Below are 26,214 nucleotides of genomic sequence, written 5' to 3'. Positions count from 1 at the left end.
CTGCAGTGTTCTGCAACATCTTGTCTCAGTCCATGCCAGAAATAGCCTTTGCTAACCGCCCGGCGGGCCTTTTGAAATCCTAGATGTCCTCCGCCTTCCATATCGTGGCATAACCTCACAATTTCACTCCTCATTAGCAAAGGGACAACTACTCGGTTCGAGGCACCGTGCGCTTTGTCTCTGAAACGCAGCAAACCACAGGAATCCAAATGATACAATCTTGACTCTTTTCGTTCTGAGCTGTCGCACTCGTTTATCAATTTTAGCACAGACAAATCTTTCCTCTGCTCCTCGTACAGGCGGGTTTGCTCAATCACAGGAGGAACCTCGGTTAGCCCTGCGTCCGCCGCGCTGCTGAGCGCGTCTGAATGGCGATCGGTCTCCCTTGGCTCGCGAACTCCTTCTGCTTTGTCCGTGCATAGGCTCACTGCCGCTTCTGAACACCCTCGCTCGGGACGGTTCTCAGTAGATGTTTTATCTGGCCCCTGGATACCTTCAGGGCTCGCCTCGCCTTCCTTCTTGCGCTGCTCGGAGAGGTCCAAGCGCCCTGAAATGTGCCCGTGCGATATCTGACGCAGACGACAAAAACGTGAGATGTGCCCTAACCTGCCGCACGAGAAGCAGGCGATTGATTTTACGCGTCGATTCAATCCTCGCACCTGCCCAGATGGAGGGCCCTGACGTATCCGAAGGACCTCTTCGAGCAGCTTCTCCAGCCGATCCAGACGTTCACCAAAATCACCCGTCTCCTCTCTGCTTTCTACAAGTCGGACAGTCGCGGTGCTCGTGCTCGTCACTTCCTCTAACTGCTCTTCTCTAGACGCTATCTCCACTGCCTCTTCGAATGTCTTGGGATCGTGTGACAGAGCAAATCGCCTAACCGGATCGCGGAGCCCATTCAGAAAAATAAAGGCGAGCTGCTCCCTAAGGATTTCGCGCCTCGCTTCTCTCTTCGACGTGTCATCGCCATCGATGTCCTCAAAAGCTTCTGTTCCGAGCCTACGCAACCGGCTCGCGAACGAGCGTACATTCTCACCAATGCTCTGCCTTGCGCTTAGAAACTTCTCAAACTTCTTGCACGCCGGCTCAGTATCATATCGTTTCAGCGCGAGCGCTTTAAACGATTTATACGAAGTCACGCCTGCCACCTCCTCATCCAACCATGCAAAGTCCAGAGCAGCCCCGACCATCTTACATCGCGCCATCCCGACTAATTGTTTCTCCTGCCATCCGCCCAGATTACCGACCTGCTCTAAAATTTGCAGAAATTCCCTTATCTTGGGACCATTGTCACACCCCGTGAATGATGGAATCACAGCTCCCAACAGCATCTCATTAGCTCCTATCAACCCCTCGCGAAGACTCGGTGATTCCTGTAGCGACATGTTGGCCCCTTTCTCCTCAGGTACGAGGGTTAATGGTCTCGCACCAAAACTTCAGCAAGATCCCACCGCTGCCACCACTTGTGACGTTCCCGCCTGTCGGGGGTCAGTCACAATGCAACACAGTTGTTTGTTGCTATCTACGGGTTCTGCTGAAGCGAGGAGAAATGAGCCAACACACAACGCCTCCGAATCAACCTGATTTATTTACACTCTGCCTGAAGGTGAAACTGGGAGTTCCGCTCACCGCTGTCTTCCGCTCATCGCTGTCACCGCTGCCTCGCTCTCGGCTGCTCTGGCGGGGGTGGCGCTCAGCCTGGTGGCGGTCCTACGGTTCGGTGACTGTGACGGGTTGTGGCGTCAGGCTTCTTGGGCGTCTCGGCTGGCGGTACTCTGACGGGTTGTGGCGTCCGGCTTCTTGGGCGTCTCGGCTGGCGGTACTCTGACGGGTTGTGGCGTCCGGCTTCTTGGGCGTCTCGGCTGGCGGTCAGTTTGCAACGGATGCCCTCGGGTCCGGCCTCACCGACCCCAGACCAGCGCGATCTGCTTCCGTCCACCTCGCCCGTCTCTTCCCGTTCTCTCCTTTGTCTCATCTGTCCCCAACGCGTCTCTCTGAGGACTCCCTTTCTTTCCTTCGGTGTCCTCCTCGCCTCCTCTGCTGGGAGCCCTCTTGGTGCTAACTTGCCGGCCTCCCTCGCCACCTCGAGCCATTAGTAAGGCCGTTGCGTTTCAAGACACTGCTGGCCTGTGGGCCCGCGAGCTCCGGGAAACTCTCTTTGCCGCGAGCGTCCCGGCCTACCCTCTGCGCCGCAGGGTGCCGGCCTCTTCGCGAACGCGGGTCTCATGTTCAGCCGAAGACGCACTCCTCTCGAAGTTGACATATTTATGAGGGTCACGGCTGTCCTCTCTCTTCTCGCATCAGAACCCGGGGTGGTCTCTTCCAAGAACCGCGGCTTGGACACGCGACCACAGCATTCGAAAACTTGGCCGTCAACGGACAAAGAGATTCCTCCTCTAGCAGCGGAAGAGAGCAGCTGCTCGGGGAGCCAGTCTGTACTTTCCAAGGAACTGGGGCCCTCTTTTCTTTTTGGTTAACTTCCCTTAATAAAGACCCAACTCCTAGCCTTCTCCGAGCCCACAGCCCGTACCTCGCAACAAGGCCGTCTGCAGGCGTGCATGCGCGCCCACACAAACGCACAAACGTGCCTGTCTCTGCGCCAAAGGGGGGGGGGGGGGGGGGAGTTGGGGACGCGCTGCAAAACGGGCCGCAGGGATGCGTGTGGTCGCGCAGGGCTCCGCGCGCGGCCTCTCCTCTTTTGCCCGCTGGCTATTTCGCACGTCTTTGTGTTGCGCCCGCTGCATTCCACACAACCGCCTTCGCTGACGGAGCAGGGCGATAATTTTGAGAAAGACACAGTGTCTCTGGTGTTCGTCGATGGAGAGAGTTCTTTTGTGCCATGCCTAGGCCTCCCGTACACAGCCCTTCACACTAGCACAACCGTCTTGTAGTTGGACGAGCCCGCGAGCGATGGCTACTCCTTTCTCGAGCAGCAGGGGTACGTGGCTATCAGCGACACCTTCGTAGTCGTGGAATAAATCATTCCTCACGAGAACTAGCACACTGGACCGGGGTGGCACCATTACGTCGTCGTCAACAAGTCGCAGAGCAGTGAAGCGTGAATCGTCTGTGTCAGTGCGTGCCACGGCCCGTTTCGTCGAGAACGTGACCCGTGATTCGTGGAGGTCAATGACAGCACCGTTCGTGTGGAGAAAGTCAAGACCGAGGATCAAGTCCCTCGAACACTCACGGAGGACTACAAACTCGCCGACGTACACAAAACCACGGATATCGACACGAGCTGTGCACCTGCCGGCAGGGATAATCAGGTGACCCCCAGCAGTGCGAATGCTAGGCCCCGACCACCCCGTCAATACTTTCTTCAGTTGTACGGCAAGGGCCAGGCACATGACAGAATAGTCGGCACCAGTATCCAGTAAAGCGGTCACGTCGATTCCGTCAATTTTGACGCACAAATCGGAGGTAGCGCGTCGGATGCTGTCGCTACTCGCTCCCGGAGAAACATCGTCGCGTGGTAGTGGCGCAGGAGGATCTTCACAAGTCCCGGCATCAGCGGCCTTGCCTCCAGAGGCCGCTGGAATCAGTTTTCCCGGCGTGGACTGGGAGAACGGCGTCCGGAGTAGCCTGCGGCTTGACGGGGGCTTGGAGAACGGTAGCGTCGCGGCGGCGGTGATCGAGCCTCCTGGTGGCCTGACGTGATGTGGTTCTGGCGCGACGACAGATGGAATGCTATCTCCTGCGGTCGTTCCCCGTTCTGAGGGCACGGGTCGTCCGGCGCGAAACCACGCAGGCCCACGCGGCGGTATGGGCACGCCCTGTAGAGGTGACCCGCCTCGCCACAGTGATAGCAGAGGGGCCGACGATCCGGGGCACGCCACACTTCACTCTTTCGCGGCCGCTGATAGGCTGGCGGAGCGTCACCACGAGGGGAGCTCGACGAGAGCACTGCTGGAGTCGCGGCAGTGACGTCGTACACAGGGGCCTGGCGCAGGACGGACGCATACGTGGGCCTTGCATCAGGCTGGCGAGGAACCTCGGAAATCTGGTGCTGTTGTGCTGCCAGGCGCACCTCGTCCCGGATGACTTCGCTCAGTGGCGTGAAAGATAGCGTCTCGGACGGCGTACGGAAGGCCTGCAGTTCCTCTCTGACGACGGATCGGACCAGCTCGCGTAGAAAGGCCGCGTCGATACCGGGAGGCATGGAGATGGGATCAGGCCCGAAGGTGTTGACGTCGCGATTGTACTGGCGGGCTCGCTGTTCCAGCGTCTTCTCCATAGTTGCCGCCTTGGTGAGGAACTCTGCCACAGTGCTTGGTGGGCTGCGCACGAGTCCTGCGAAGAGCTCTTGCTTGACACCCCGCATGAGGTGGCGAAGCTTCTTGTCTTCTGTCATGTTGGGATCTGCGCGCTTAAAAAGGCGAGTCATGTCCTCGTAGTACATGCGTACACTCTCGTTGTGGCGCTGGTTGCGCGAGTGTAACGCAGCTTCTGCTCGCTCTCGACGGTCTGCATTCGGAAAAGTGGCTTTAAGATTGCGGCAGAAAGCTTCCCAGGACGTAAACGAAGCTTCATGATTTTCGAACCATGTCCGAGCCGACTCTTCAAGTGCAAAATAGACATTGTGGAGCTTACGGTTGTCACTCCAGCCGTTGTAACGGGCAACCCGTTCGAATATCTCGAGCCAATCCTCGGCGTCCTCGAACACGTCGCCATGAAACGACGGGGGTGTTCGTGGCTGATGACAGAGGATGTGCGCCGGGAGCGTGGTCTCAGTTGCCATGGCAGCTGGTGCCTCCGAAGGCCGGGGTTGCGTCGCCCTGGTTGCAGCCGGAAGGAGTCCAAATTCAGGGGACGCTCCACGGAGGCGGCGGCCGCGGCGCTGGTGAACTGGGGTGAGATCCGTATTGGTCGGTAGCCTACGCGGGTCTGGAAGCGTACCCCGCACCTCCACCAGATTTGTCACGAATATTACACAGCACACAGAGACACAAGAACTGCTCCAGTCTGCCGAGCGGTCACCAGCAAGAAGACGAACCACTTCTTCTTCCTCGTCACAAGCGAGATGGCGAAGCACTTCTTCTTCGTCCACTTCTGATTGTCATACACCACAGATGGCATTAAGGCAAGGGTGCTTGCGGATGCAGTGAAAAGCAAACTGTTTACTTGCACAAACTGGTGCCCTTAAAAGAGAAACTGGACTTAGTAGCAGCAGTAGCAAGATGCTCACTTCGTTGGCTTGGACACGATAATGGCCAAGCCTGTTGACTGCGCCCTCTTTAAAATGACTGAACATTCTCAGTAAGGGGCACATATCTTCGTAGAAAGTCCCATGTGGCACAGAATTGCCTGCTCATGACTATGAATCTTTGAACACAGTCCAGCAGCATTGACAGGGATGTGCACAGATTACTCATGAGTGATAAGACCTTGTGATGCTAGCGTCAAGAAATGCTTAAGAGACGTTTAAAAATGTAAATATAATATAGCACTGCAGTACAAAAGCTCACATTGAGAACCTGGATGGATACACAGATTGTAACGGTAACCTCAGGATAATTCGATATGATGACAGCACTATATTTTTTTAGAAATCCTTTTTCTTGCAACAACTTGCTTTTTTTTTTGTACTGATGCGAATAAGTTTAAAACGGCAAATAACAGAGAACCTGGCTGCATGGCTACTTGTATTGCTTTGCATAACTCAGTGATGACGTCATAAAGATTAATAACAAAGCTTGCGCAAAGGGTTCAATGGCTAAACAAGCTTGTACAAGCAGTGACCCACTTGTGAATTTTTTTCAGTGACCAAAAACATGCCTTACAGTTTGTTTTCGTCATCCAGAGAAGGTGTGTCAGTGAGCAGGTAATGTTTGTGGTACAGTCAAATCCACTTATAACAATACTGAAGTGCCATGGAAATACCATTGTTATAACCAATAATTGTTATAACAGGGTTGTGCCGAAAATACCATAGAACACATGCAAAACCTGACAGTGCCACAACTGACCATTGTTATATCCGATATATTGTTATAACCGGTATTGTTATAAGTGGGTTTATTGCAAACACAGCGTTGGACATGGAAACCTGCTAAACCAGCGATCATATCTGCATAGTCTCTTATAGTCTTTGTAAATGATGTACCATATGTATGTGCAATCTTCAAATGAACCATTTCATGCGCCATAATACTCATTCTCTTTAGAAATACTCTCTCCTTCAGCACTTACACTTTGCTGGTTGAGATTTTCGACAATTCTTCATAAGTCTGTCAGGGGCAGCACCATGCTCAAACATTTTTTTTTTTTTACATATTGCTAAAGTCATAGTGAACGAGTGACTAGTTATGGCTCAGTGCAGGTCTCTGTGCACTGGTTTGCAAGCAGTGGTGTATGTGCAGAAAGTTTAAAGATAACAGTTCTGCTCATTGTTTCCAGTGAGCACGCAGTGAAGCATTGATGGAGATGGGGAAAGATAGTGTCTCTGGCGCTATGCTTGTCTCGAAAGAAGACGAGTATTCTGCAGTCTTTGCGCCCCTAAAAAATTATTAGATGTAAGCGTACCGTTGTAGCTCAGTAATCAGCGAAAGCTGACTGGAATTAGCTACAGAGAGGTCTGGACTGGCAGGTCCATTTCAGCGTTTCACAGGCGGCTGCCCATATGGGCATCTCACACTTGGCCTTCTTCCGCATGAGGTCTTCGGTTCGATCAGGTTCCCGGCACACTTCACGGACTCCAAGGCCTGCTTGCACGAAGCAAGTAGTCTAGATCCTGGTGTTGTCTCAGTCACAGTCTAAACCCTGCGTTGTTTTTGAGGAATGGAAAGGTGGATAACTGGCTCTCTGCGTCACTGGACCTCTTAACCACACTTTGAGGTAGATGGTGTCCACTTAATGCATTTCGCATAACCTGTGGCACGGCTGCAGTTGTGCCCCTAAACTGCTTCTACTGAATGGCTTGGACAATGCTAATATAGCTTCCACTGTAAAATACATCGCGATGAAAGCGGTTCCTGTCAGCTTTTCTGGGGTCATACGGCAATTCATACATTTTTTCTTGTCCCTTGAAGTTGAATAGTGAGTGTTGCTGTATTGTGGAAAAGTGATGCACTTCAATTGCCTTGTTTGGAACCTTGTTTGGTCTAAAACGACAGTTGTTTCGTTTGTATGTAAGCATGCCCCTGTTGATTTTTGCTCCTCTCCCATGATGAGGGTAGCTTGAAGAAACTAAAGAGCAGTGGGATATTTGTGTTTTCACGGAGAGTCTCTTGAGGTTTCATGAACACACTTATGATATTAAGAATGCTGCATCTTCCCTCCCTGCGTGGTTTTGCTGGCAGGACCACATGTGGGTTCAGTGATTCCTGTTGTTTGATAAGATCGTTTCGTTCACTTGTGTGTTCTAGGCTAGAATTTACATTGGTTATTTGAAACTGCTTGATACTATGCCTAAAACGAGAGTTGAAAATGTTCAATGCCATTTTATTTGCATGTACTTTTGGATTGTTGTATTCATCCAGAAAGTGCAGAAAATTTGTCTTATACAAGGGGGAAGTTGGATCTGGTCTTCCTTTATAAGTGTCTGTTTGGTCTTACATGCTTCTTGACATTTTGGAATCAGCTTGTCTTAATACACAAACAAAATGACTTTGGCATCACAGTCTTTTTTCACTGATAACATTGTGTCATACTTAGCCTGTAATATGTACACATGTACACACTGATGCAGTCAAAGATTCCTTGCATAGTGACTTTTGTGTGTCCTTCATATCCTTTGGTCCTGCCTGGACCGTAAGAGGTAGTGGTGAATATTTTTTTAACCTCTGGATGCACTTTTCTTGCCTCCAGCATTTCTTGCATGAGCGACTGCTTGTTCTGCGTTAAAGGTCTTATAAGTGTTCACATTCTTAGCTGTTCTGAACCTTAGTTGCACAGTCAAGTTCAGCTTGTTTCCCTACTTTTGTAGTCATTTGCGCTAACTTTCTTGTCGTTCTATCTTTAGCCTAGTTGTGGCACCTGTGCTTGAGTCATCTGCTGTGCTGTGGTAAATGAATGAGTAATTTCCTTCTTCCTGGCATCCAGGCAGTGGAGCAAGGTCAGTGGATGTGTCTGCACGTGGACTTCTTTGCTGCACTACGGCCGTGAAGGCTGCACAGAGGCCACCCACTAAGTGTTGCAAAAGGCCAAGGAGAGCTGTGGTGCCTCCGCATTGATCTCAGGATAGTTTGCTGACAGGCTTAACAAGGGTCACAGCTTTCACTTGCAGTGCTCTCCGAGGCTGCCTTCACTGGCTCTCGACTCGTGTGTGGTTGTTTGAAGAGTGTTCGAGCTGGCTGGTTCGGTCATGCCGGCTGCGCTCTGTGCCTGGCATCCACGTGCTGGGCTCCCCAGATGTGTGTGGTGGCCATTGGTTCGAACGAGTTGGACACCTTCCAGCTGCTGGACAGGCTGTGTTGCACCGCATCTGCAACCTGAACCCACTGCAGCACCCCTCAGTCACGCGGCTGTATGTGGCTGACCATCCTGTCTCCAGTATGCGAGAGTGGACTGCAGCCATCATGCAGACCCCCCCGCTTGCCCAGCAGTGGAAAGGGGAGCAGCCACCACATTTAATTATGAGTAGTGCAATGCAACGCCCACTGGTGACATGTTGCAAGGCCTACATTGTCAAATTTGAACTGCTTGCTCTTTTGTATTGCTGCACACATGCTTTCTTTTGCTTTGTCACCAAGCACCGAAGCCAGAGATAGTGCATGCCGTCGAATAGTAGCACAGACCCATCTTACGATTTTACGAATCTTGCCTGAAGTCTTAAGGAAAGGGAAGTTTATTTGCGATAAAAGATTTGAAATTCTGGAAAAAAAAGACACCGTTGTCGGTGGTAACCTTGCACCACCACGACAGATATGTATACCATCTGTGAAGTTAGGAGAAGCAGCTGGAAGATTGTATACTGTAAAACATTGTTAATTCAACCTAACTAAATGAACGTTTATTCCTACTCCTCCACCCCGGTGAATTCAGACAATCCGGACTGCTGCCACAGTCGTGCCAAACGTTTGTGTAAGATTATGGCGTCAGGAGGTCGTTTTAGTTTGGACGCTCAGGGGCTGGCATCGGTCAGTTCGGACGGGCTCCCAAAGTGGTGGTGTGTCACGTTAGGACATTCTCAGCTAACCGATCGCCCGTATATATGTGTTCAGGCCAGTGGGCATGGAAGCGCTGCAATGACGCACACCAACCGGACACCTTTCCGCTTTCTCGTGCAGATTACAACTGTATTTGCAACCCTGGAATTATCTTGCGCTTCGCCTGGAACGCTGCTACGGCCACCCGTTAGTGGAGACGCCCCCTTCCAGTGCCCATGGAATTCTTCCCTCGACGAGCCGTCAACATCGTTCCTGCAAGACAACATCCTCTGGCTCATCGCAGACCCGTCGTCCGCATCGACAGACGCATCCTCGACGCAGTATTTAAAGCACCACCAGCTCGGCAACCCCTTCAGTGGGCATGGAAGCGCTGCAATGACGCACACCAACCGGACACCTTTCCGCTTTCTCGTGCAGATTACAACTGTATTTGCAACCCTGGAATTATCTTGCGCTTCGCCTGGAACGCTGCTACGGCCACCCGTTAGTGGAGACGCCCCCTTCCAGTGCCCATGGAATTCTTCCCTCGACGAGCCGTCAACATCGTTCCTGCAAGACAACATCCTCTGGCTCATCGCAGACCCGTCGTCCGCATCGACAGACGCATCCTCGACGCAGTATTTAAAGCACCACCAGCTCGGCAACCCCTTCAGTGGGCATGGAAGCGCTGCAATGACGCACACCAACCGGACACCTTTCCGCTTTCTCGTGCAGGTAGGCTCTGTACCTTCGCTTTACTCGAAAAGATCGAACAATGTTTGTTTGATGCTGCTTCCATGCCCACAAGTGCTGTTTTCATTGAGTTTCGAATGTGTTCTTGTAGCAAAGTTGCTACTCATGAGTGGCGATGTCGAGTCAAACCCCGGTCCTTGCAAAGATGATCCCAGTAAACAATACGAAGAATTGGTTTCGCTGATAAAGTCGCTGCATAAAAAAATGGACACCAAACATGATGAAGTTATGTCCTCCCTGAACGAACTAAGGCAAGCCCAGACTTCTCTCGAGCAACAGGTTGCCGACATGCATAACAGACTTTCGGTAGTAGAAAATTCTTTGCACACTTCCGAGGACCATGCTACCCAAAGTGTTATCCCTCAAATCGCTGCATTAACCGATCGCATAGATGATTTCGAGGACCGTTCCAGAAGAGAGAACCTAATCTTTCATGGCCTTCCTGATGATGCCTCCGAAACCTGGGCGGAATCCGAACAGCAAATTTGCTCGCTTTTGAATACAGCAATGGATTTAGAGCTTGGCTCGAGCGACGAGCGCATAAGTCGCGCCCATAGGTTAGGAAAATTTGTTTCTGGGAAGTGCCGACCAATTATTGTGAAATTTTTGTCATCTAAGTTCAGGGAGAGCATTCTTGCCGCAAAAAGCAAGATCAAAGATTCTAAAGTGTCTGTAAACGAAGACTTTTGTAAAGCAACAAGGTTGTCGCGTAAAAAGTTGTATGACTTTGCAAACGCCAGCGGAAGCCAATTTTCCATACGCCACAACAAACTTTTTATGAACCGTAAATGCTATGTGTATTCATCTGCTACTGATAACGTCTGCGAGCTACCCTTAAGCAATGACCCTGTTACAGCACGTGTGAGCTCTAGTTCCGAAGCATCGACAAGCACGTCGTTATCCTAACAAAGCACGTACTTCGAATGTATTGCAGTGCAACCACTCCTTCTTATTTTCAAACGTTAGAAGTATCCTTAACAAGCGTGAAGCTTTATCTGCAGTCTTTGACTCATGCTCTATTGACATTGCCCTTTTGACCGAAACTTGGCTCTCTGATCAAGTAGACAGTTCAGAACTTTTTGATTGTGAAAAGAAATACTGTATTTATCGCTGTGACCGGGAGGGCAAAATTGGGGGCGGAGTTCTTATCGCTGTGAATGCTGATCTTTTGTCGAATGAGATTGTGCTTAGCTCTTCCCTAGAAATCCTTTGTGTTCGTGTCTTTTTAAATAACCAGAATATTCTGTTCTGCTTGTGCTATAGACCACCAAACGCCTCCTTAGAATTTTCCAATGAACTGCACGATGTTTTACACGATTTAATGTCACGTTTTCCCCGCCACCCACTTTTCCTGCTCGGAGACTTTAATCTACCGAAAATCGACTGGTCACAGCATACTCCGATAATCAAGGGCGCGTCCGGCGAGAGCGCATCTTTTGTGAATTTATGCCTTGACTTCGGTCTTACGCAACTTTTATCGCAGCCTACCAGAACTGGTCCGAGTTCAGCCAATCTACTTGACTTAATTCTAGCAACGGCTCCTGATCTCGTGCATTCGATCACATACTTTCCAGGCCTGAGTGACCACTGCCTTATCCACTTTATGATATCAGCTAACCGCACACCACATCCCACTTACGAATCTAAAAGAATCAGAGACTATGGCAAAGCCAATTATTCAGCAATTAATCAAGAACTTGAAATTTTTGTCAATACTTATATGCCAGATTTCTTCAGCCGTACAGTCGAAGAAAATTGGGTTCTATTCAGGAACAAAATTATGACATTAACCAATAAGTATGTACCATTATATAGCCTGTCAAGTAAGAAACGGTCCCCCTGGTTCACAACCTCTTTGCAGAGACTACTTAACAAAAAAAAAAGACTCTTCCGTAGAGCCAAGCTGGCCAACAACCCTTTACATTGGCTTGCATACCACGACGTCCTTTCGCAGTATCGCGCTGCCCTTAAACAAGCAAAAAAATCATTCCTTAATGACACCCTTCCTTCCCTTCTTTCAAGCAACCCCTCAAAATTTTGGTCGGTTATCAACCCGCCCAAGAAAAATGCCATAGCACTTGCTGACGATAAAGGCCAAGTCATTCCCAGCAACGACTGCTGTAATGTACTCAATGACATCTTTACTAAGTCATTTTCAGATGCCACGAATGCTCTCGCACCCAAGCTACGTAATCGTACATTCTTACCAATGGATCCTATCGTCATAGATTCAGTCGGAATAATGAAATTGATAAAAGGTCTGAAGATTTCGTCTTCTTGTGGGGTTGATGAGATAAACTCAAAATTTTTGAGGAACACTGAGGTATATTCATCCGTCATTTTGGCCAGCATTTTTGAACAGTCCCTACAGCACTGCATTTTGCCTCAGGACTGGAAGGTGGGTAAGGTGGTTCCGCTTTTCAAATCCGGTAATGCTCATTCCCCTCTTAATTATAGACCAATCACATTAACGAGCATCCCGTGCAAATTATTAGAGCATATAATTTACTCTAACCTCATAACGTTCCTCGAATTAAACTAATTTTTTACTCCTGTCCAACACGGTTTTCGCAAGCACTACTCGTGTGAAACACAGCTATTATCTCTTACTAACAGCATAGCCTCCTCTCTCGACCATGGATCAATAATTGATTGCATTTTCCTCGATTTTGCAAAAGCCTTCGACAAAGTCCCCCATAACCTGCTCCTTCTAAAATTAAGCATCCTGAACATCGACCCCTGCATCATAAAATGGATTGAGTGTTTCCTCTCTAATCGCTCCCAGTTTGTTACAGCTAACAATTTTACTTCATATACTTCTTCTGTAAAATCCGGTGTCCCACAAGGCTCTGTTTTGGCCCCGTTATTGTTCCTAATATATATTAATGACCTTCCTGACTGTGTTTCCTCATCCATAAAGCTTTATGCCGATGACTGTGTTCTTTTTCGTGAAATCACAAACGCTAATGATAACATACTCCTGCAGTCCGACCTTGACGCGATCTCACACTGGTGTAACGATTGGCTTATGACTTTAAATGCTAGTAAATGCAAAATCATGACAATATCCCGCCGTACCAACCTGCCTATACCTTACAGCTACAGAGTTAACTCCATAGCTCTCGAAAATGTCACATCTTACAAATATCTGGGTGTTTACATAACAAACAACTTTTCATGGCATGTTCGTGTGAAATATATTACCAGCAATGCTAATCGCACTCTCGGTTATCTGCGTAGGAACTTTTCTCAAGCACCAAATCATCTCAAAGTAATATTATATCAAACATTAATTCGACCGAAACTAGAATATGCCTCCGCAATATGGGACCCAGCTCTTTCGACACTAACAGACGACATCGAAGCAATTCAAAATCGATCAGTGCGCTTCATTCTGTCTAATTATGCCCGTACTGCAAGTGTTTCCTTAATGAAATCACAACTAGGTCTACCGAACTTGCATATTCGAAGGAAGATCTCCCGTTTGTGCCTGTTTCATAAAATTTATTTCAATAACCCTTTACTTAAAAGTGAACTCTTTTCTGAACCTACTTACCTATCAACGCGTGTCGATCACACATATAAAGTTCGCGCCCCACACTGCCGTACAAATCTGTTTTCTGACTCTTGCTTGCCAAAAACTATAACGGACTGGAACCACCTTCCCCCCTCCATTGCCTATATTCAAGACTCTGTGGCATTCAAAAACGCGCTAAAATTTTTTTTGACTGTCTAGCCTGCTTATTTCATGTTTTTTCTTGTCACTTGTTTGCTGTGTCTGGAGCATTTTGTTTCTTTTCTTAAGCCCTGCAACATATGTTTCAGTTTTTATTTATTTCCAAATACTGCGGGCAGCAGTGCTGCCCAAGCAGGAGTGCCTGTACGCGTGTGTTTTCTCTTTTTTTTTTCTCCAAATTGCTTTGTTGAAATTTTGTTCAACCCCTGTACCCACCCCCTCTGTAACGCCTCCTAGGCCTTGAGGGTAAATAAATAAATAAATAAATAAATAAACTGCATGTGGCATGGCTTATCGGCGCCCCTCCGACATGCGTGCAGCTGCAGGGGTTTTGACGATTCGCAGGCCCCCGGCAGTGGGCAGATAGAGAGTCTGGCCACATAGTGACGTATTCAGAGCTTCGTCGCCAGCCTGAAGCAGAGGCAGCTGTCAGTTGTGTTTATCAGTCAGCCAGCTGAGGTACACACTGATTAGGAAAACAATTGGTTCGTCCCGGATATTTTAAGAGCATTAGGTCTTACTACTTAAGTTCGTCAAGGACGTGTCTGTCTGCAATGATGGTCAAACTGACCAAAACAGTCACCATGTGACCATACTATATCTCATTGCAACAGTGCACTATACTTCCAATCCATTATATATGTGCAAGTATAGCGGCCATTGAAGTGGGACTCCCCCGCGACCACCATTTTCATAAAATTTGGGGGTCACCTGTTTGACGCAGATTGATTAAACTGGCGTCAAATGACTTAGCATGTTGCTGAGGATAAGATTACTAATTGAGATGAAGCCTAAAATATGTGTGGCATTCGCAATAGCGACTTATCTGCCCCTGAACCTGATTAACTGTTGTAATGAGGAAATATACCAGATATATTGAAGGTGGCTGTAACCACAATTGTAGTGCAAAATCCATTAGGTAGACGGTGTTTCTTGGGATGTTTCCGGGAAGCAAACATCCACGGATGTTTGGATTTGCTCGCCTTCTTCTTTCTGGCACCTTTGCGGCACTTTCTGGCAGCATTTGCGGTTTCTGCAAGCTTCGCTAAATCTTTGAACTGCTTTGCAGGTTTGCTGGTATCGACTGACTTGCTTCGATGTTGGCCCTGAAGATTCTGCGTCCAATATCAAGCTGTTTTCTGGAATTGACTGCCCCTCATCTACGCCTGCGCAACCATATCGTCGAGTGCTTCATCGCATCGAAGAATACGCCCCCTGTCCCAACAGAAAGCCCAGCTATATAAGGATCCGTCTCCGGCTTTTCATCACTTTCTGGCAGCATTTGCGGTTTCTGCAAGCTTCGCTAAATCTTTGAACTGCTTAGCAGGTTAGTTGAATTCAATTTTCTCTGTTCTTCGCCTCTTTTTTTCTTGCCGCCAGTGCTGCCAGCTGCGGTTGTACTTTTTGTTGCTTGTCAAACCCGTTTGCAATGCCGACGAATGTCGAACTCGCAGAAAGAGTTGAAGAACTAGAACTGTTACTTAAGGGAAAACTTGAGGAAGTGGTGACCGAGATCACTGCAGAAGTTCTTTCGAAACTGCAGGCTCCTGGTGGAGACGGCAATGCTTCTTTGCTTAGCAGTGTTGAATTTATCAATCAGGAATTTGAGGCAATGAAAGCAAAGGAGTCCGAGCTTATTGCTGCCAACAAGCTGTTGGCAGATGAAAATGAAAACCTGCACAAGAGGGTTGCAGAACTCGAACAGTACTCGAGGATCAACAATGTTGAAATAAAGGGAGTTCCTGTGACTAAAGGCGAAGATGTTAAAAAAGTGTTGGAGAGCATTGGTGATGCCATTGAGTGTCCTGTCGACTCTGCTGACTTTGACATAGTCCATCGTGTAGCCACCAAAAACAAAAATGAAGAAACAATCATTGCTCGGTTTGTGTGTCGGGAAAAGAAAAACGAATTCGTGAGCAAGGCACGTAAAGCTCGCCCCACAGCGGACCAAATTGGCTTCCCTGTGACTGCATCTGCCTCAGTATTTGTGAATGAGCACCTTACATTTGACAACAAGAAACTGTTTGCAAGGGATAAGCTGCTCAAGAAGGAAATGGATTGGAAGCATCTCTGGACTAACAACTGTCGCATTCTTGCGCGTAAGACTGACGAAAGCACGGTCTTCCGCAGCAGTTCGGAAACAAACCCTTAGGTTTCGACCTAGTTTTGCCACTGCATGGCTTCTGTCTCAGTTGAATCCCCCTTTAGCATTCCATTATCTCCTGACAAGCTTCAACATATCTTTGCGAACAGTACTCACTCTCTTATCCATTTCAACGCACGCAGCCTCAGGAAAAGCCATGAATCTATCGATAACTTTATCACTTCACTTCGACACTCGTTTTCTTTCATCTGCATTTCTCAAACTTGGCTCTCCAATTCTGACGGCAATCTGTTTGGTTTTACATCTTATATACCAGAATACTGCAATCGCCTTTCCAGCAGCTATGAGGGCGCTGCAATTTTTATTTCCCCAGAAATTTCATACCACCGTAGATCAGATCTCGCTCTGAATGCACGCATTGCGAATCAGTTTGGATTGAAGCCAATCATTCACTCTTTTCCGCTGACTGCCGTAAGGTGGTACTCGGCTGCATCTATCGTTCCCCGTCATCATCAATCCCTGAGTTCCTGTTAGCGCTAGATGCCACATTAAATAAACTATCTTTCGAAATCAAGAATGTTATAATTGTTGGAGACATTAATATTAACCTTCTAGATACGGAAAACTCTTATGTTGTTTCCTATATTGACTGTTTAAGTGGTTTCAGGTACGAATGTATCATAAATGCTGCAACCAGATGTACCTGCAGTGGATCTTCCTCGTTAATAGACCATGTTCTTACCAATATTTCGCCCTCACCCCACTCAGGGGTCATCACACTCGACATTACAGATCATTTTCCTATTTTCATTACGCACGGCGAAGTTTTCCGTCCTTCGCATTCAGTCTTCTACACTACCAGGTTCAATAGCGAAGAATTTATTAGCGCTATCAGTGATACTGACTGCTCTCCGTGCTTTTCATCGAACGATTCGGAGCGAGCAATGGAATGTTTTTGCCGTCTTTTTTCCATCTGCGTATCTCAGAGCACAACATCAGTAAAGAGTCGAAAGAATTGCAAATTTCCCCACAATCCATGGCTGACACACAGTTTACTAAGCTGTATGCGACGCAAAGAAAATTTATACAAAAAAACCAAGAAGCAGCCTTTAAGTGTTTGTTTAGCTGAACGCTACAAAAACTACACTACTGTGCTAAATAATTTATTGAAACATGCGAGAAAATCTTACTATGAGCATGAAATACATAAAAATGAAAACAACACTAAAAAGCAATGGAAACTTTTGAGTGACTTCCTCAGATTACCCAGCGCAAACAGCCCCCTTACTGACATTAATTTCAATGGTACAGTCTACACTGGTCCATTAGACATTGCAAATGCCTTTAGTGACTTCCTTTCTGCACCTCATAATAGTCGTCCACTTAGTTCAGAGATAAACATAAAGTGCTCAAAACAATCTTTTTTTCTTTTTCCTGTTTCCCCTCGTGAAATCGAACTGCTGATTACTGGCCTCAAGGACACTAGCCCTGGATTAGATAAGATATCCCCTGGGCACCTTAAACTTGTAGCCAATCGGATCTCTGAACCACTTTGTCATGTTATTAATCTCATCCTAAAGACAGGTGTTTTTCCTGCTTGCCTCAAAACAGCTAAGGTAATCCCAGTGTTCAAGAAACGAGACAGACGATTAATTTCTAACTATCGACCTATATCGATTTTATCTTCTCTCAGTAAGATCATCGAGAAATTGATAGTTGAACGCTTAAACAATTACCTAGATAAATTTAAGATAATTTCCCCCCATCAGTTTGGTTTTCGGTCTGGCAGCTCGACTAACTTAGCACTGATCTCTCTGACTGATTTTATCAAGCAAGGTATTGATAATGGCGAGTTTGTTGGTTCTGTCTTTTTAGATTTCACAAAAGCTTTTGATATGATTAATCACTCCATATTGCTTCAAAAACTCGAATTTTATGGTACTACAGGTCCCGTGTCCCGACTGCTGAAAAGCTATTTACAAAATCGTCAACAAATAATCAATATTATTGGAAGCTTTTCCCAAGCTAAAACTATTAACCAAGGTGTTCCTCAGGGCTCTATTTTAGGACCCTTACTATTCTTACTGTATATTAATGACCTTCCTAATTCTATTAGTCCAACTCACTGTGTCTTATATGCTGATGACACTACCGTGTCATTATCTAATACATCCATAGATGATCTAACTCTTGAATTGAATGCCATTCTAAGTAATGTAGCCAAATGGTGCACTGATAATCAGTGGTTGATTAATCCCTCTAAAACGAAATTCATAGTGTTCAAAAGTAGCCAGAAAATTATTTCGTGTCCTCCTACGCTAAACCTTTGTTCTTGTAATATTCCGGCTTCTGATAACACCAACTTCCTCGGCGTTATTCTTGATTCAACTCTTAAATTTTCCGTCCATATCGCTCATCAAAAAAAAAAGATCTATGTTTGGCATCAGAGCTCTAATTAAGGCGCGTCCGTATTTTCCATGCAACCTACTCCTATCTTTGTATTATGCCTTCATACATAGTCACATCACTTATGGGATTATTGCATGGGGAAATACTTATCATTGCCATTTATCGTCTCTGCAACACTCACAAAACCAGGCCATCCGCATTACTACCCGTAGCCCTTTCTCAGCTAATGCTCGTTCTTTATTGCAGGAGCACAGTATTTTACCAGTCCACCAGCTTTTCCAGTATCACCTTGCAATCATGTTCTTCAGATTACTACATGGCACCCTACATTTTCAGTTTGTAGGCCCCATTCAGCTGTTCAGTCACAACCCTACCAGATTTGCAGCAGGGAACAGTTTTCTGCTCCCCAAAGTCCATACCAATTATGGTAAATCGACGTCGTCTTTTCAAGCCATTTCAATTTGGAACACTTTGCCACCCAATCTAAAAACATCAATTTTCTTGCCTGAATTCAAAAACAAGCTCAAAGTATTTTTATTGGAATGCTGATGTGTTATTCTCTTTTTGTGTATATTACCTGCGTTATTGTGATTTTTTACCTTGTTTTTGTGAAGTATTGATTTTATATTTTCTATATTTTGTATTTATCCACTAACTATGCTGTAACCACTTCTTGTACTAATGATTTATCGAGGGTCCAGGTGCAATCTTTGACTTTGGGACCCTCGTCTGTACATTTATGATATTTTGTATATTTTTTGGGGACCAATAATAAAGCCTAACATTTGCTGAGTACATTGATGTAGATACTTGGAGCTCTTGAGACCCTGTGGTGGCTCAGTGGTTATGACGCTTGGCTGCTGACCCAAAAGACTCAGGCCCGATCCCGGCCGTGGCAGTCAAATTCGATGGAGGCAAAATTCTAGAGGCCTGTGTACTGTGCGATATGAGTGCACGCTAAATAACCCCAGGTGGTCAAAATTTCCAGAGCCCTTCAGTACGGCGTCCCTCATGGCCTGAGTCGTTTTGGAACATTAAGCTTCCGTAAACTGTCAACTTGAAGCTCCTGTAGCTGGTGCTCTTAAGTCGAGCACTGAGGCAGTGTTGGCGGAGAATTTTTTTTCTTTATTTATCAAAAGTGTCTTAATTGCTGCTCCTGCAAGGCTCGGAAACAATTGTGTGCTGCCCTCGATTTAGTCCGTGTGGTAGTTGCGTTCTTCCAGCGTGCCAAAATTCCATGCTCGTCATGTGCTGTTCACCGCTTGTGCGTTTCCTCACGTGCGACACCACGCGTGAAGAAGCTTCAGTGCTCTCGCGTCGTGCACTGGTGACACAGTGTGACGCTTAGTCCATTAGGGACCAAGAAAAATCTAACGGAGGGATTTTCTTCGTTTTTAGCATGTAATGCTCCCTTATGAAGAAAAACAGATTGCTTCATTCGTTCCGAAGTTACACAGGTGTACGTTTCATAGCACGCTGGGTCTTCCCCATAGCACAAGTGGCTACTTTGCTCCACTCCTACTTGGTGGCATGAATTTTGTTAATGTGTCCGTGATTTTTACGCAAGGTGATACAACACTTCCTGCAGGCCCTCAGGTATCTCTTCTGGCTACACTGGCACCGCAGTTATTATAATGTACGTGGAAAGCTTGCTCCTTTTGAAAGAAGCATCAGACACGACTGAGCCAGAGTGTTTGTGGACCGCTGGTTGCTGCCTCTCGGGGTGCAGGTAATGACGGGTGACGTTCTTCACTAAGCAAAGACTGTCAGCAGGCTCATCTCTAGCAATTTGGCAGATTGTCCTAGCGTGCACAGTTGCAAAGTTGACCTTTCGTGCAAATAGCCGCCCCCACTTTTGGTCCCTGATGCCGATGTAGTGGCAGTTGACGGCGTCATTCGAAAGGTCGACACCTGCCACACCACTGTTGTAAAAGGAAAGGAGTGTTGGCTTACAAAAGTCCTGTTTTTCATGCGCTGTAGGCAACCACCGCTTTACAAAACATGTAGGCTCAATGATGTTATAGTTGCAGGCCATAAGACTTAGACTTAGGCCTTAGACTTCAATAAAAGCATGTAACCTAGACTATTGAAGCAAGAACATATTTTTCCTGGCTGCTTCTATTCCGTTGCTTTCTTTAGGCCGAGTAGACTTTTCCTAAATGCGTTTTGGCGAACGGTTCCTGTAGCCCGCAATTCCTCCAAGCAGAGCGTTACAAAAATGTGTTGACTGGTAGTAATAAAAAAAATGCCAAAAGTTTTTTTGTCTGAACTCAAGGACTTTCCACAGTAGGTATGAAATACATAACAGTGACCCTCTCCTCTGTAGAACAGCCAGTACTTATAACAAAAACTTTACTATAACCCATTAAAATCACACCATCATCATATTCAGGATAGCTACCTACAAAGCAGCCTCTGAGGCCTTGCTGAGGACACAAAGTGTTTTTTTGGGGGAAAAATTGCTAGGAACCATAGGGTCTATGACCTGGAATAGTTAGGTGGCGTTGTGCACACAGGAAGACCCAGCGTGCTATAGAAAGTACAGCAGCTTGTATTTCATCACAGCTCAAGAAGAACCAAAGGTGCGGGGCATTCAAAGCATCCATTGCTTAGTTTCGTCTTTCGTGCTTCGCTGTTCTTGAAGTTAGCATAATATGTGCATAAACGTGGCCCCGAGAAAATTATAATCCAGCGACTACCGGTGTAGCTCGTGGGAAACAAACATCCTGGAATTTCACCCTGGAAAGATGGCACACGGAGGAGGGAAAGAGGAAAGGCGCCTTCTTTGTTAAGGGGCGTCGGCCGCTCCCCCGGTGACAAAAGCATGACCTACGTGAAAAGGAATATTCAATCTTTGGTGTTGAAATCATAAGAAATTTAACTGTACTTTTTAAAAGTACGCTGGGCGCTATTGGGTTAAAAAAGAAATTGTGTGCTGGTGTAGGTACATCCCCTCGGTTGTGAAGGTTTTACGAATTTGAAAGCCTTGAGGTTGGCAGGCATGTCTGTGGCTACGGACTCACCATTGGCTGCAACTTCGAAGGTGTGGTAATAAAGTTAATCAAACTTTTTTGCTTAGCTGGCTAAAAATTTAGCGTAATTTTCAAGGTACCCGAAGTGTACCATGGCTGACAGTTTGTTCCTGGACATGCTTTATTTATTTTTGACAGCTCTATTTTGAGGCACATTTGAAAGTGTTTGCTGAAAACATTGGCATGGTAACAGGATGATCAGGAGCACCCTTTCTCTGCGAGGCTTTTGTGGCAAGAACACTGATAGAGTCTGGCGTAATGCGAGCTCTTGCTGATGTACCTTGCTGAGGTTTCTCCTTTAAGGTGAGGCACACAAAAACTTCATTCGCATAAGATGCACTGTGCTCGCTCAGTACATTGGAATTGGATGAGAAGGCTTGTTTCGTTTTTTGTGCTGCATTGCAAATTTCCAGGGTGCCTACCAACCAGGAAAACAGAGAATTGTTAGGGAATATGAGTAGACTAAAAACTCCGGGAAAACTCATAGAATTTGTGCTTATATGAATATTAGCGCTGATTTTATTTAAAATGAATGAAAGTCGCGGTAGTGCTAGCTTTAGTGACTGCACTACGGTACAGCCATCTAATCCACTTATTTTTGTGATGCAGGCGACCTTCCTTGCGTTTGCCAGCCTGCTGCTGCCGACTTTGGCATGCTTGTCAGCAAGGGTGTCATCGGTGGGCGCAGTGCCGTGCACCAGAAACGGACGAGGCTTTTGCCACCCACCACCCGTCAGCCGCTCGTCCCCGCTGAATGTGCTGCCAGAGGAGCTACGCTCGCCAGATATCATCGCTGCTGGCCACATCGTCATCAGCAACATCATGTATAGAAGGGCTTCTCCCACCAACATCACTCCATGGGCTTGGTGAATGCACTGCGGCAATGCCATCTAGTCCATTTACCTTTGCAGTGCAGGTCAGTAAAACGTGTGTCCTCTTAGCTAAAAAAATCAAGTAATTATCTCCCAGTGTAGTTTCCAAGCCTGCGCTCCTGTCTTGCCATTGCCGTTGAGTGCGCTCATGAAATTCATTCCTTGCTCAGGTTATCGGGGGATGTTGGAGCTATTCCTGGTCCCAACAGCAGTGCTGCTGTACTGGCTGAACTACAGGAGTCGAGCACTGGCCAGACCCAGTTGATCACCCAAATACAAGGAGCTGAAAACGTAATTAAGCACAACAGACAAAACAATAACAGACTTGAACAAGTGAATGACTGAACTCGAAACACATTACCAAACACTCCTTCACCTCAGAAACGACATTGAAAAAGTGCAGACAAATAGAGGGATCATGTCTAAAAAGATTCAGGTAAAAGATGTTGGTGCGTAAGGGTACATTTCTCTTAAAAAAGGGGCTAATTTCAAAGCATTTTTAAAATCCAGCTGAAAGCTTGGTTGCACACAGATTCTCCTTGATTTTCAACCAGAAGGCTGCTTTATTTTTTGTGACACTGTCTGTATACAAAGCTTTGCCCCAGCTTTTTTTCAGGATTTTGTGATTTAAAGAATTGCAAAACATTTCAACTGCACCAACAAACAACCCACTCGCCAAGCAACATACCTTGCTCAAGTTTGCAAAACACTTGTATAATTTATTTTTCAGAATGCCAAACTGATGAGCTGTCCACCACCATGCGGCTGCAAGGCATTCCTCATGACAGGTCCACTCCGCAGCCGACGGAGCCATCTTTTGCAAGTGCAGATGACCCTCGTGACACCTCGTACCAGCCTTCTCTGGACAGTTCTTGATTGTAAGCAGCCCTGGAATATTCTTCCAACTACTACTGCTGCACTGCATGCAGCATTGAGTCAACTGGGATTATGCTCCTGCTTGAAGCAGGCAGCACTTTTCTTGCAAGTAATGCACTTGCATTCAGGGCATACTTGCAGGCGACCATACGGCAGCTTTTGGGACATATGATGTGTTCCTCAGCATGCCAGCTGAGAAAAGAATAATTTTTTTGCTGATGGCATTCAGCAAAAGGCTCGCAGGCAATAAGATCTGCTTAGACATAGCACAGTATTGGCTGGTTGACTCATAGCTACTTCTTCGAAAGTCACCGAGAACTTTATAAATGGAACTAAATGCGTACGTGAATTTCTGTATTGAAACATTTGCATGCTAACTATTATAGTGCACCATGAGAATGTTTTGCCTGCTGGTGGAAAGTTTCTTGCCCTCTAAAGAACGCACTAAGGTAGTTGGGAAAAAATATGGCATATGTAAAAGTGAACCCAAATGGGAATAGAAGACGCCCGAAACCAAGTTTGGGAGAGTGCAGTGCGTCTTTTTCACAAGGCCGCTCTGCGCACTTGTTGAGAACAAAACCGCTGGCTCTGGCAATGCATGCGCAGGTCATGTCAGTGACAGGCACACATGCGACAGATGGGGCCAGCTGTCAGGCACATACTCGCCGTTTCATAGGCACAGCTGGCTCCTCGTGGAACCAGATCGTGCCTGCATCTCCCACGTGCATTTGTTTTCAACCAGGAGCAGACGAATTTGCAGGGTTATTTTTTTCACAGATCATCACATGAGCCTTGCTGTGCAGGGAAGTTCATGGTGTATGAGAAGTGTTTGCTGGACTTGACGAAATTTGGCCGCATCTGTCACCTTCCTGCAGAACCGTCAGTGGAGGTATGCAAGGGATATTTGTTCCATGCCCTGGGTGGCATTTTTGTTCATGTCCTAGCTTTTCGTATCATCTGTTTCACAACTGTGTATTGTGCTTGCATGGAATGATAGGAAACGTGGGTAGTAAGTAGCATGCAGCCCAGAAATATACCTCAAGCTTATCACTGGCTGCTACTTGCAGATTTGGCTGCTGACCATGCTCCTGATATGCTTCAGTGGTAGTACCTTCTTTCAACACGTAACCTCAGTTCTTTTAATCTCCTTCAGGGGCAAACTATTATTGAGAAGGCTAGAATGTTAAAGCTTCAGATTTTATTAGAAGACCACGTCATGATTGCACAGCAAAAATATCCATCGTTCCAGATGCTGGATTGAGCACTTTCTTTTGAGTCCTCATATCCGCACAGCGTGTTCCAACACAGGTTGCAAAGCACTGCTTTCTCGTCAGTCTTTTCAGCAAAAATCAGTATGTAAACAAATCAGTCAATCTTAAAGCACTAATCGTATGAAAACAATCAATAAAATGTGCCCTGATGACAGCCGTACCATCACTGGCATAAAACGTACACGCATTCATCATGAAAAGAATTTTTTTCTCTTAATCTTGCGCGCGTGACTAGATGCGGTCCTATGGATGATTGTGCACAATTCCGTGCTTTTTCAGTGTTCTAATTTGTGCACATTGCTCTTTCCTCACGACAATTTGACAGCATTTATGCCACATGCGCAAATGTGGGCGCTCTGCCTCCAGGGGATGTGGAGGCCAACTGTGATGCACCCTGTTCGGTGGTGTGGCTGCATATTTCGTGCCATCTTCTCTTCCAGGTGTGTGGCTCCCTGGCCACGGTGACAGCCACATGCCAGGACGGGCACGCACACAAGTGGCAGAGCCAGCCCAAGAGGAGAAAGCTTCCTCTCGGCAGCATTGAGGTTGCTGCTACAAGCGCACAAGAGGTAAAATGGACTATATCCCGTTGTTTCATGGGCAGCAGTATTGAAAGGCATATGTGATGAAGGGTCTTCTTGATGGAACAGCGCAAAACATCGGGACAAGAGACAAGCGCTGAAACTGGTTTTTATTTCGAAGAAACATTGCTTCTTATACCTTCTTCACCCTCTCAAAAAGCACATGCGTCGCAACCATATCGTTCAAGCGTCCACAAAAAAGCATAAGACAAAAAATCACAGATATTTATAATCACATTTTTAACATGTCAAATTCTTTCTTAGTCAAAGCAACAGACGGCGTGCTGACACAATCGTCGCGCAGACTTGCTATCGAAGCTGCCTCGATTATTTCCCTGACTAACTGGTCTTTGTGATTCAAGAATGAATAACCAACATGCCCAAGCTGCTGTCCTGGCTGATGAAGGGTGTCCCACTTCTTATGGTCAGAGTCCACACGCATGGCAAGCATGTTGGTGAGCGTTCTGTTTATGCGTTCTGTCAAACTGTTTGTCTGTGGGTGATATGGCGTTGAGTGCCGGTAGGTAACCACGCATAAACGTAGTAGCTCTTCAATGATGTCGGCCGTGGATTGGCAGCCTCGATCACTGATTACCACACGCAGTGGTCCGTGCCATAAGATCACAGAGTTCAGAATAAATTGCGACACTTGATGCGTGGCAGCCGATGGTAGAGCAGCTGTTTCACAGTATCGCGTCAGGGACTCCGCGTAGACCACGATCCGGCGATTGCCATTTGGAGATTTTGGAAAAGGTTCAAGCAGATCAATTCCAACCTGCTCGAACGGACTGCTGTGGGGTGTCACAGGGTGAAGTAGGCCAGCTGGAGTGGAGGTGGGGCATTTGTGGCGCTGACACTGCCTGCAACTGGGCACATATCGTTCTCTTGTGGAAAGCACTTTCGGCCAGTGAAACAGCTCGATGGAGCGCACGAGCCAATCCCAGATGTCCAGAGGCAGGGTCGTCGTGCATGACACGCAAAATGGAGGGGCACAGAGCTGTTGGAACAACGAGCAGATATCGTGGGCCCACAAGGGAACTGTTCTTTTATTGCGAAAGCAATACTGCTAGCACTTTTCTGCCGTCGATGGAGGTCGTTCCTTTGCTCACGTGACAGCGTGACGTCTCGACCAGAGGAGAGCAGGGGCCCCAGCTCGTCTGTTCGGCCGTAGTCATTCCTTTGCTCGGCGCTGCGGCTACCACGTGACGGCCTCCTCGGCCCGCCGCGTGAGGGCGCTCGCTAGGAGAGGATAAATGGGGCGCCGCAGGCACGCTCCGCTTAGTCATGTCTGAGGAATTGTACAAGGCGTCGCTGGAGCGACGTGCTGCGCGCAAACGCCGGCGCCATGCCGAGGAGACAGATGAAGAAAGGCTAGAGCGGTTTGCTAAGCAACGCGCCTATGCCGCAGAATGGCGAGCCCAGCGGTGTTCTACAAGTTCCATTTCTTTCAGTCGCAACAACAAGGCATCGCGCCAAACGGGCTGTGGCGTT

The 26,214-nt window shown here is 47.1% G+C and overlaps 1 protein-coding gene across 5 annotated transcripts in view; it reads left to right on the top strand.

Moving 5' to 3' along the window:
• Positions 1 to 8,181: 8,181 nt before the first annotated feature.
• The window catches only part of LOC149326146 (uncharacterized), a 28,442-nt gene continuing 10,409 nt past the window's right edge, over positions 8,182 to 26,214 (top strand). For 3 of the 5 annotated variants that reach the window (XR_016286365.1, XR_016286364.1, XM_089563766.1), the window contains exons 1-8: positions 8,182 to 9,824; positions 14,648 to 14,905; positions 19,680 to 19,820; positions 21,733 to 22,039; positions 22,166 to 22,286; positions 22,726 to 22,873; positions 23,675 to 23,760; positions 24,583 to 24,711. Coding sequence is in view for 2 of the 5 variants with exons in the window: in XM_089563766.1 (XP_089419892.1) it covers positions 21,981 to 22,039; positions 22,166 to 22,286; positions 22,726 to 22,873; positions 23,675 to 23,760; positions 24,583 to 24,711 (543 nt within the window). In the remaining 3 variants the exon portion in view is untranslated. Of the gene's footprint in view, positions 9,825 to 14,647; positions 14,906 to 19,679; positions 19,821 to 21,732; positions 22,040 to 22,165; positions 22,287 to 22,725; positions 22,874 to 23,674; positions 23,761 to 24,582; positions 24,712 to 26,214 lie in introns of those variants that run through there. The other 2 variants (XR_016286363.1, XM_089563765.1) reach the window with 2 other exon arrangements.

The sequence above is a fragment of the Amblyomma mixtum genome, chromosome 10 (genome assembly GCF_055824585.1).
Source record: "Amblyomma mixtum isolate Tamu chromosome 10, ASM5582458v1, whole genome shotgun sequence".
In the NCBI taxonomy this organism is placed as follows: Eukaryota; Metazoa; Arthropoda; class Arachnida; order Ixodida; family Ixodidae; genus Amblyomma; species Amblyomma mixtum.
Note: the sequence above shows the minus strand (reverse complement) of the source record. Positions and strands in the feature narration are given on the sequence as shown.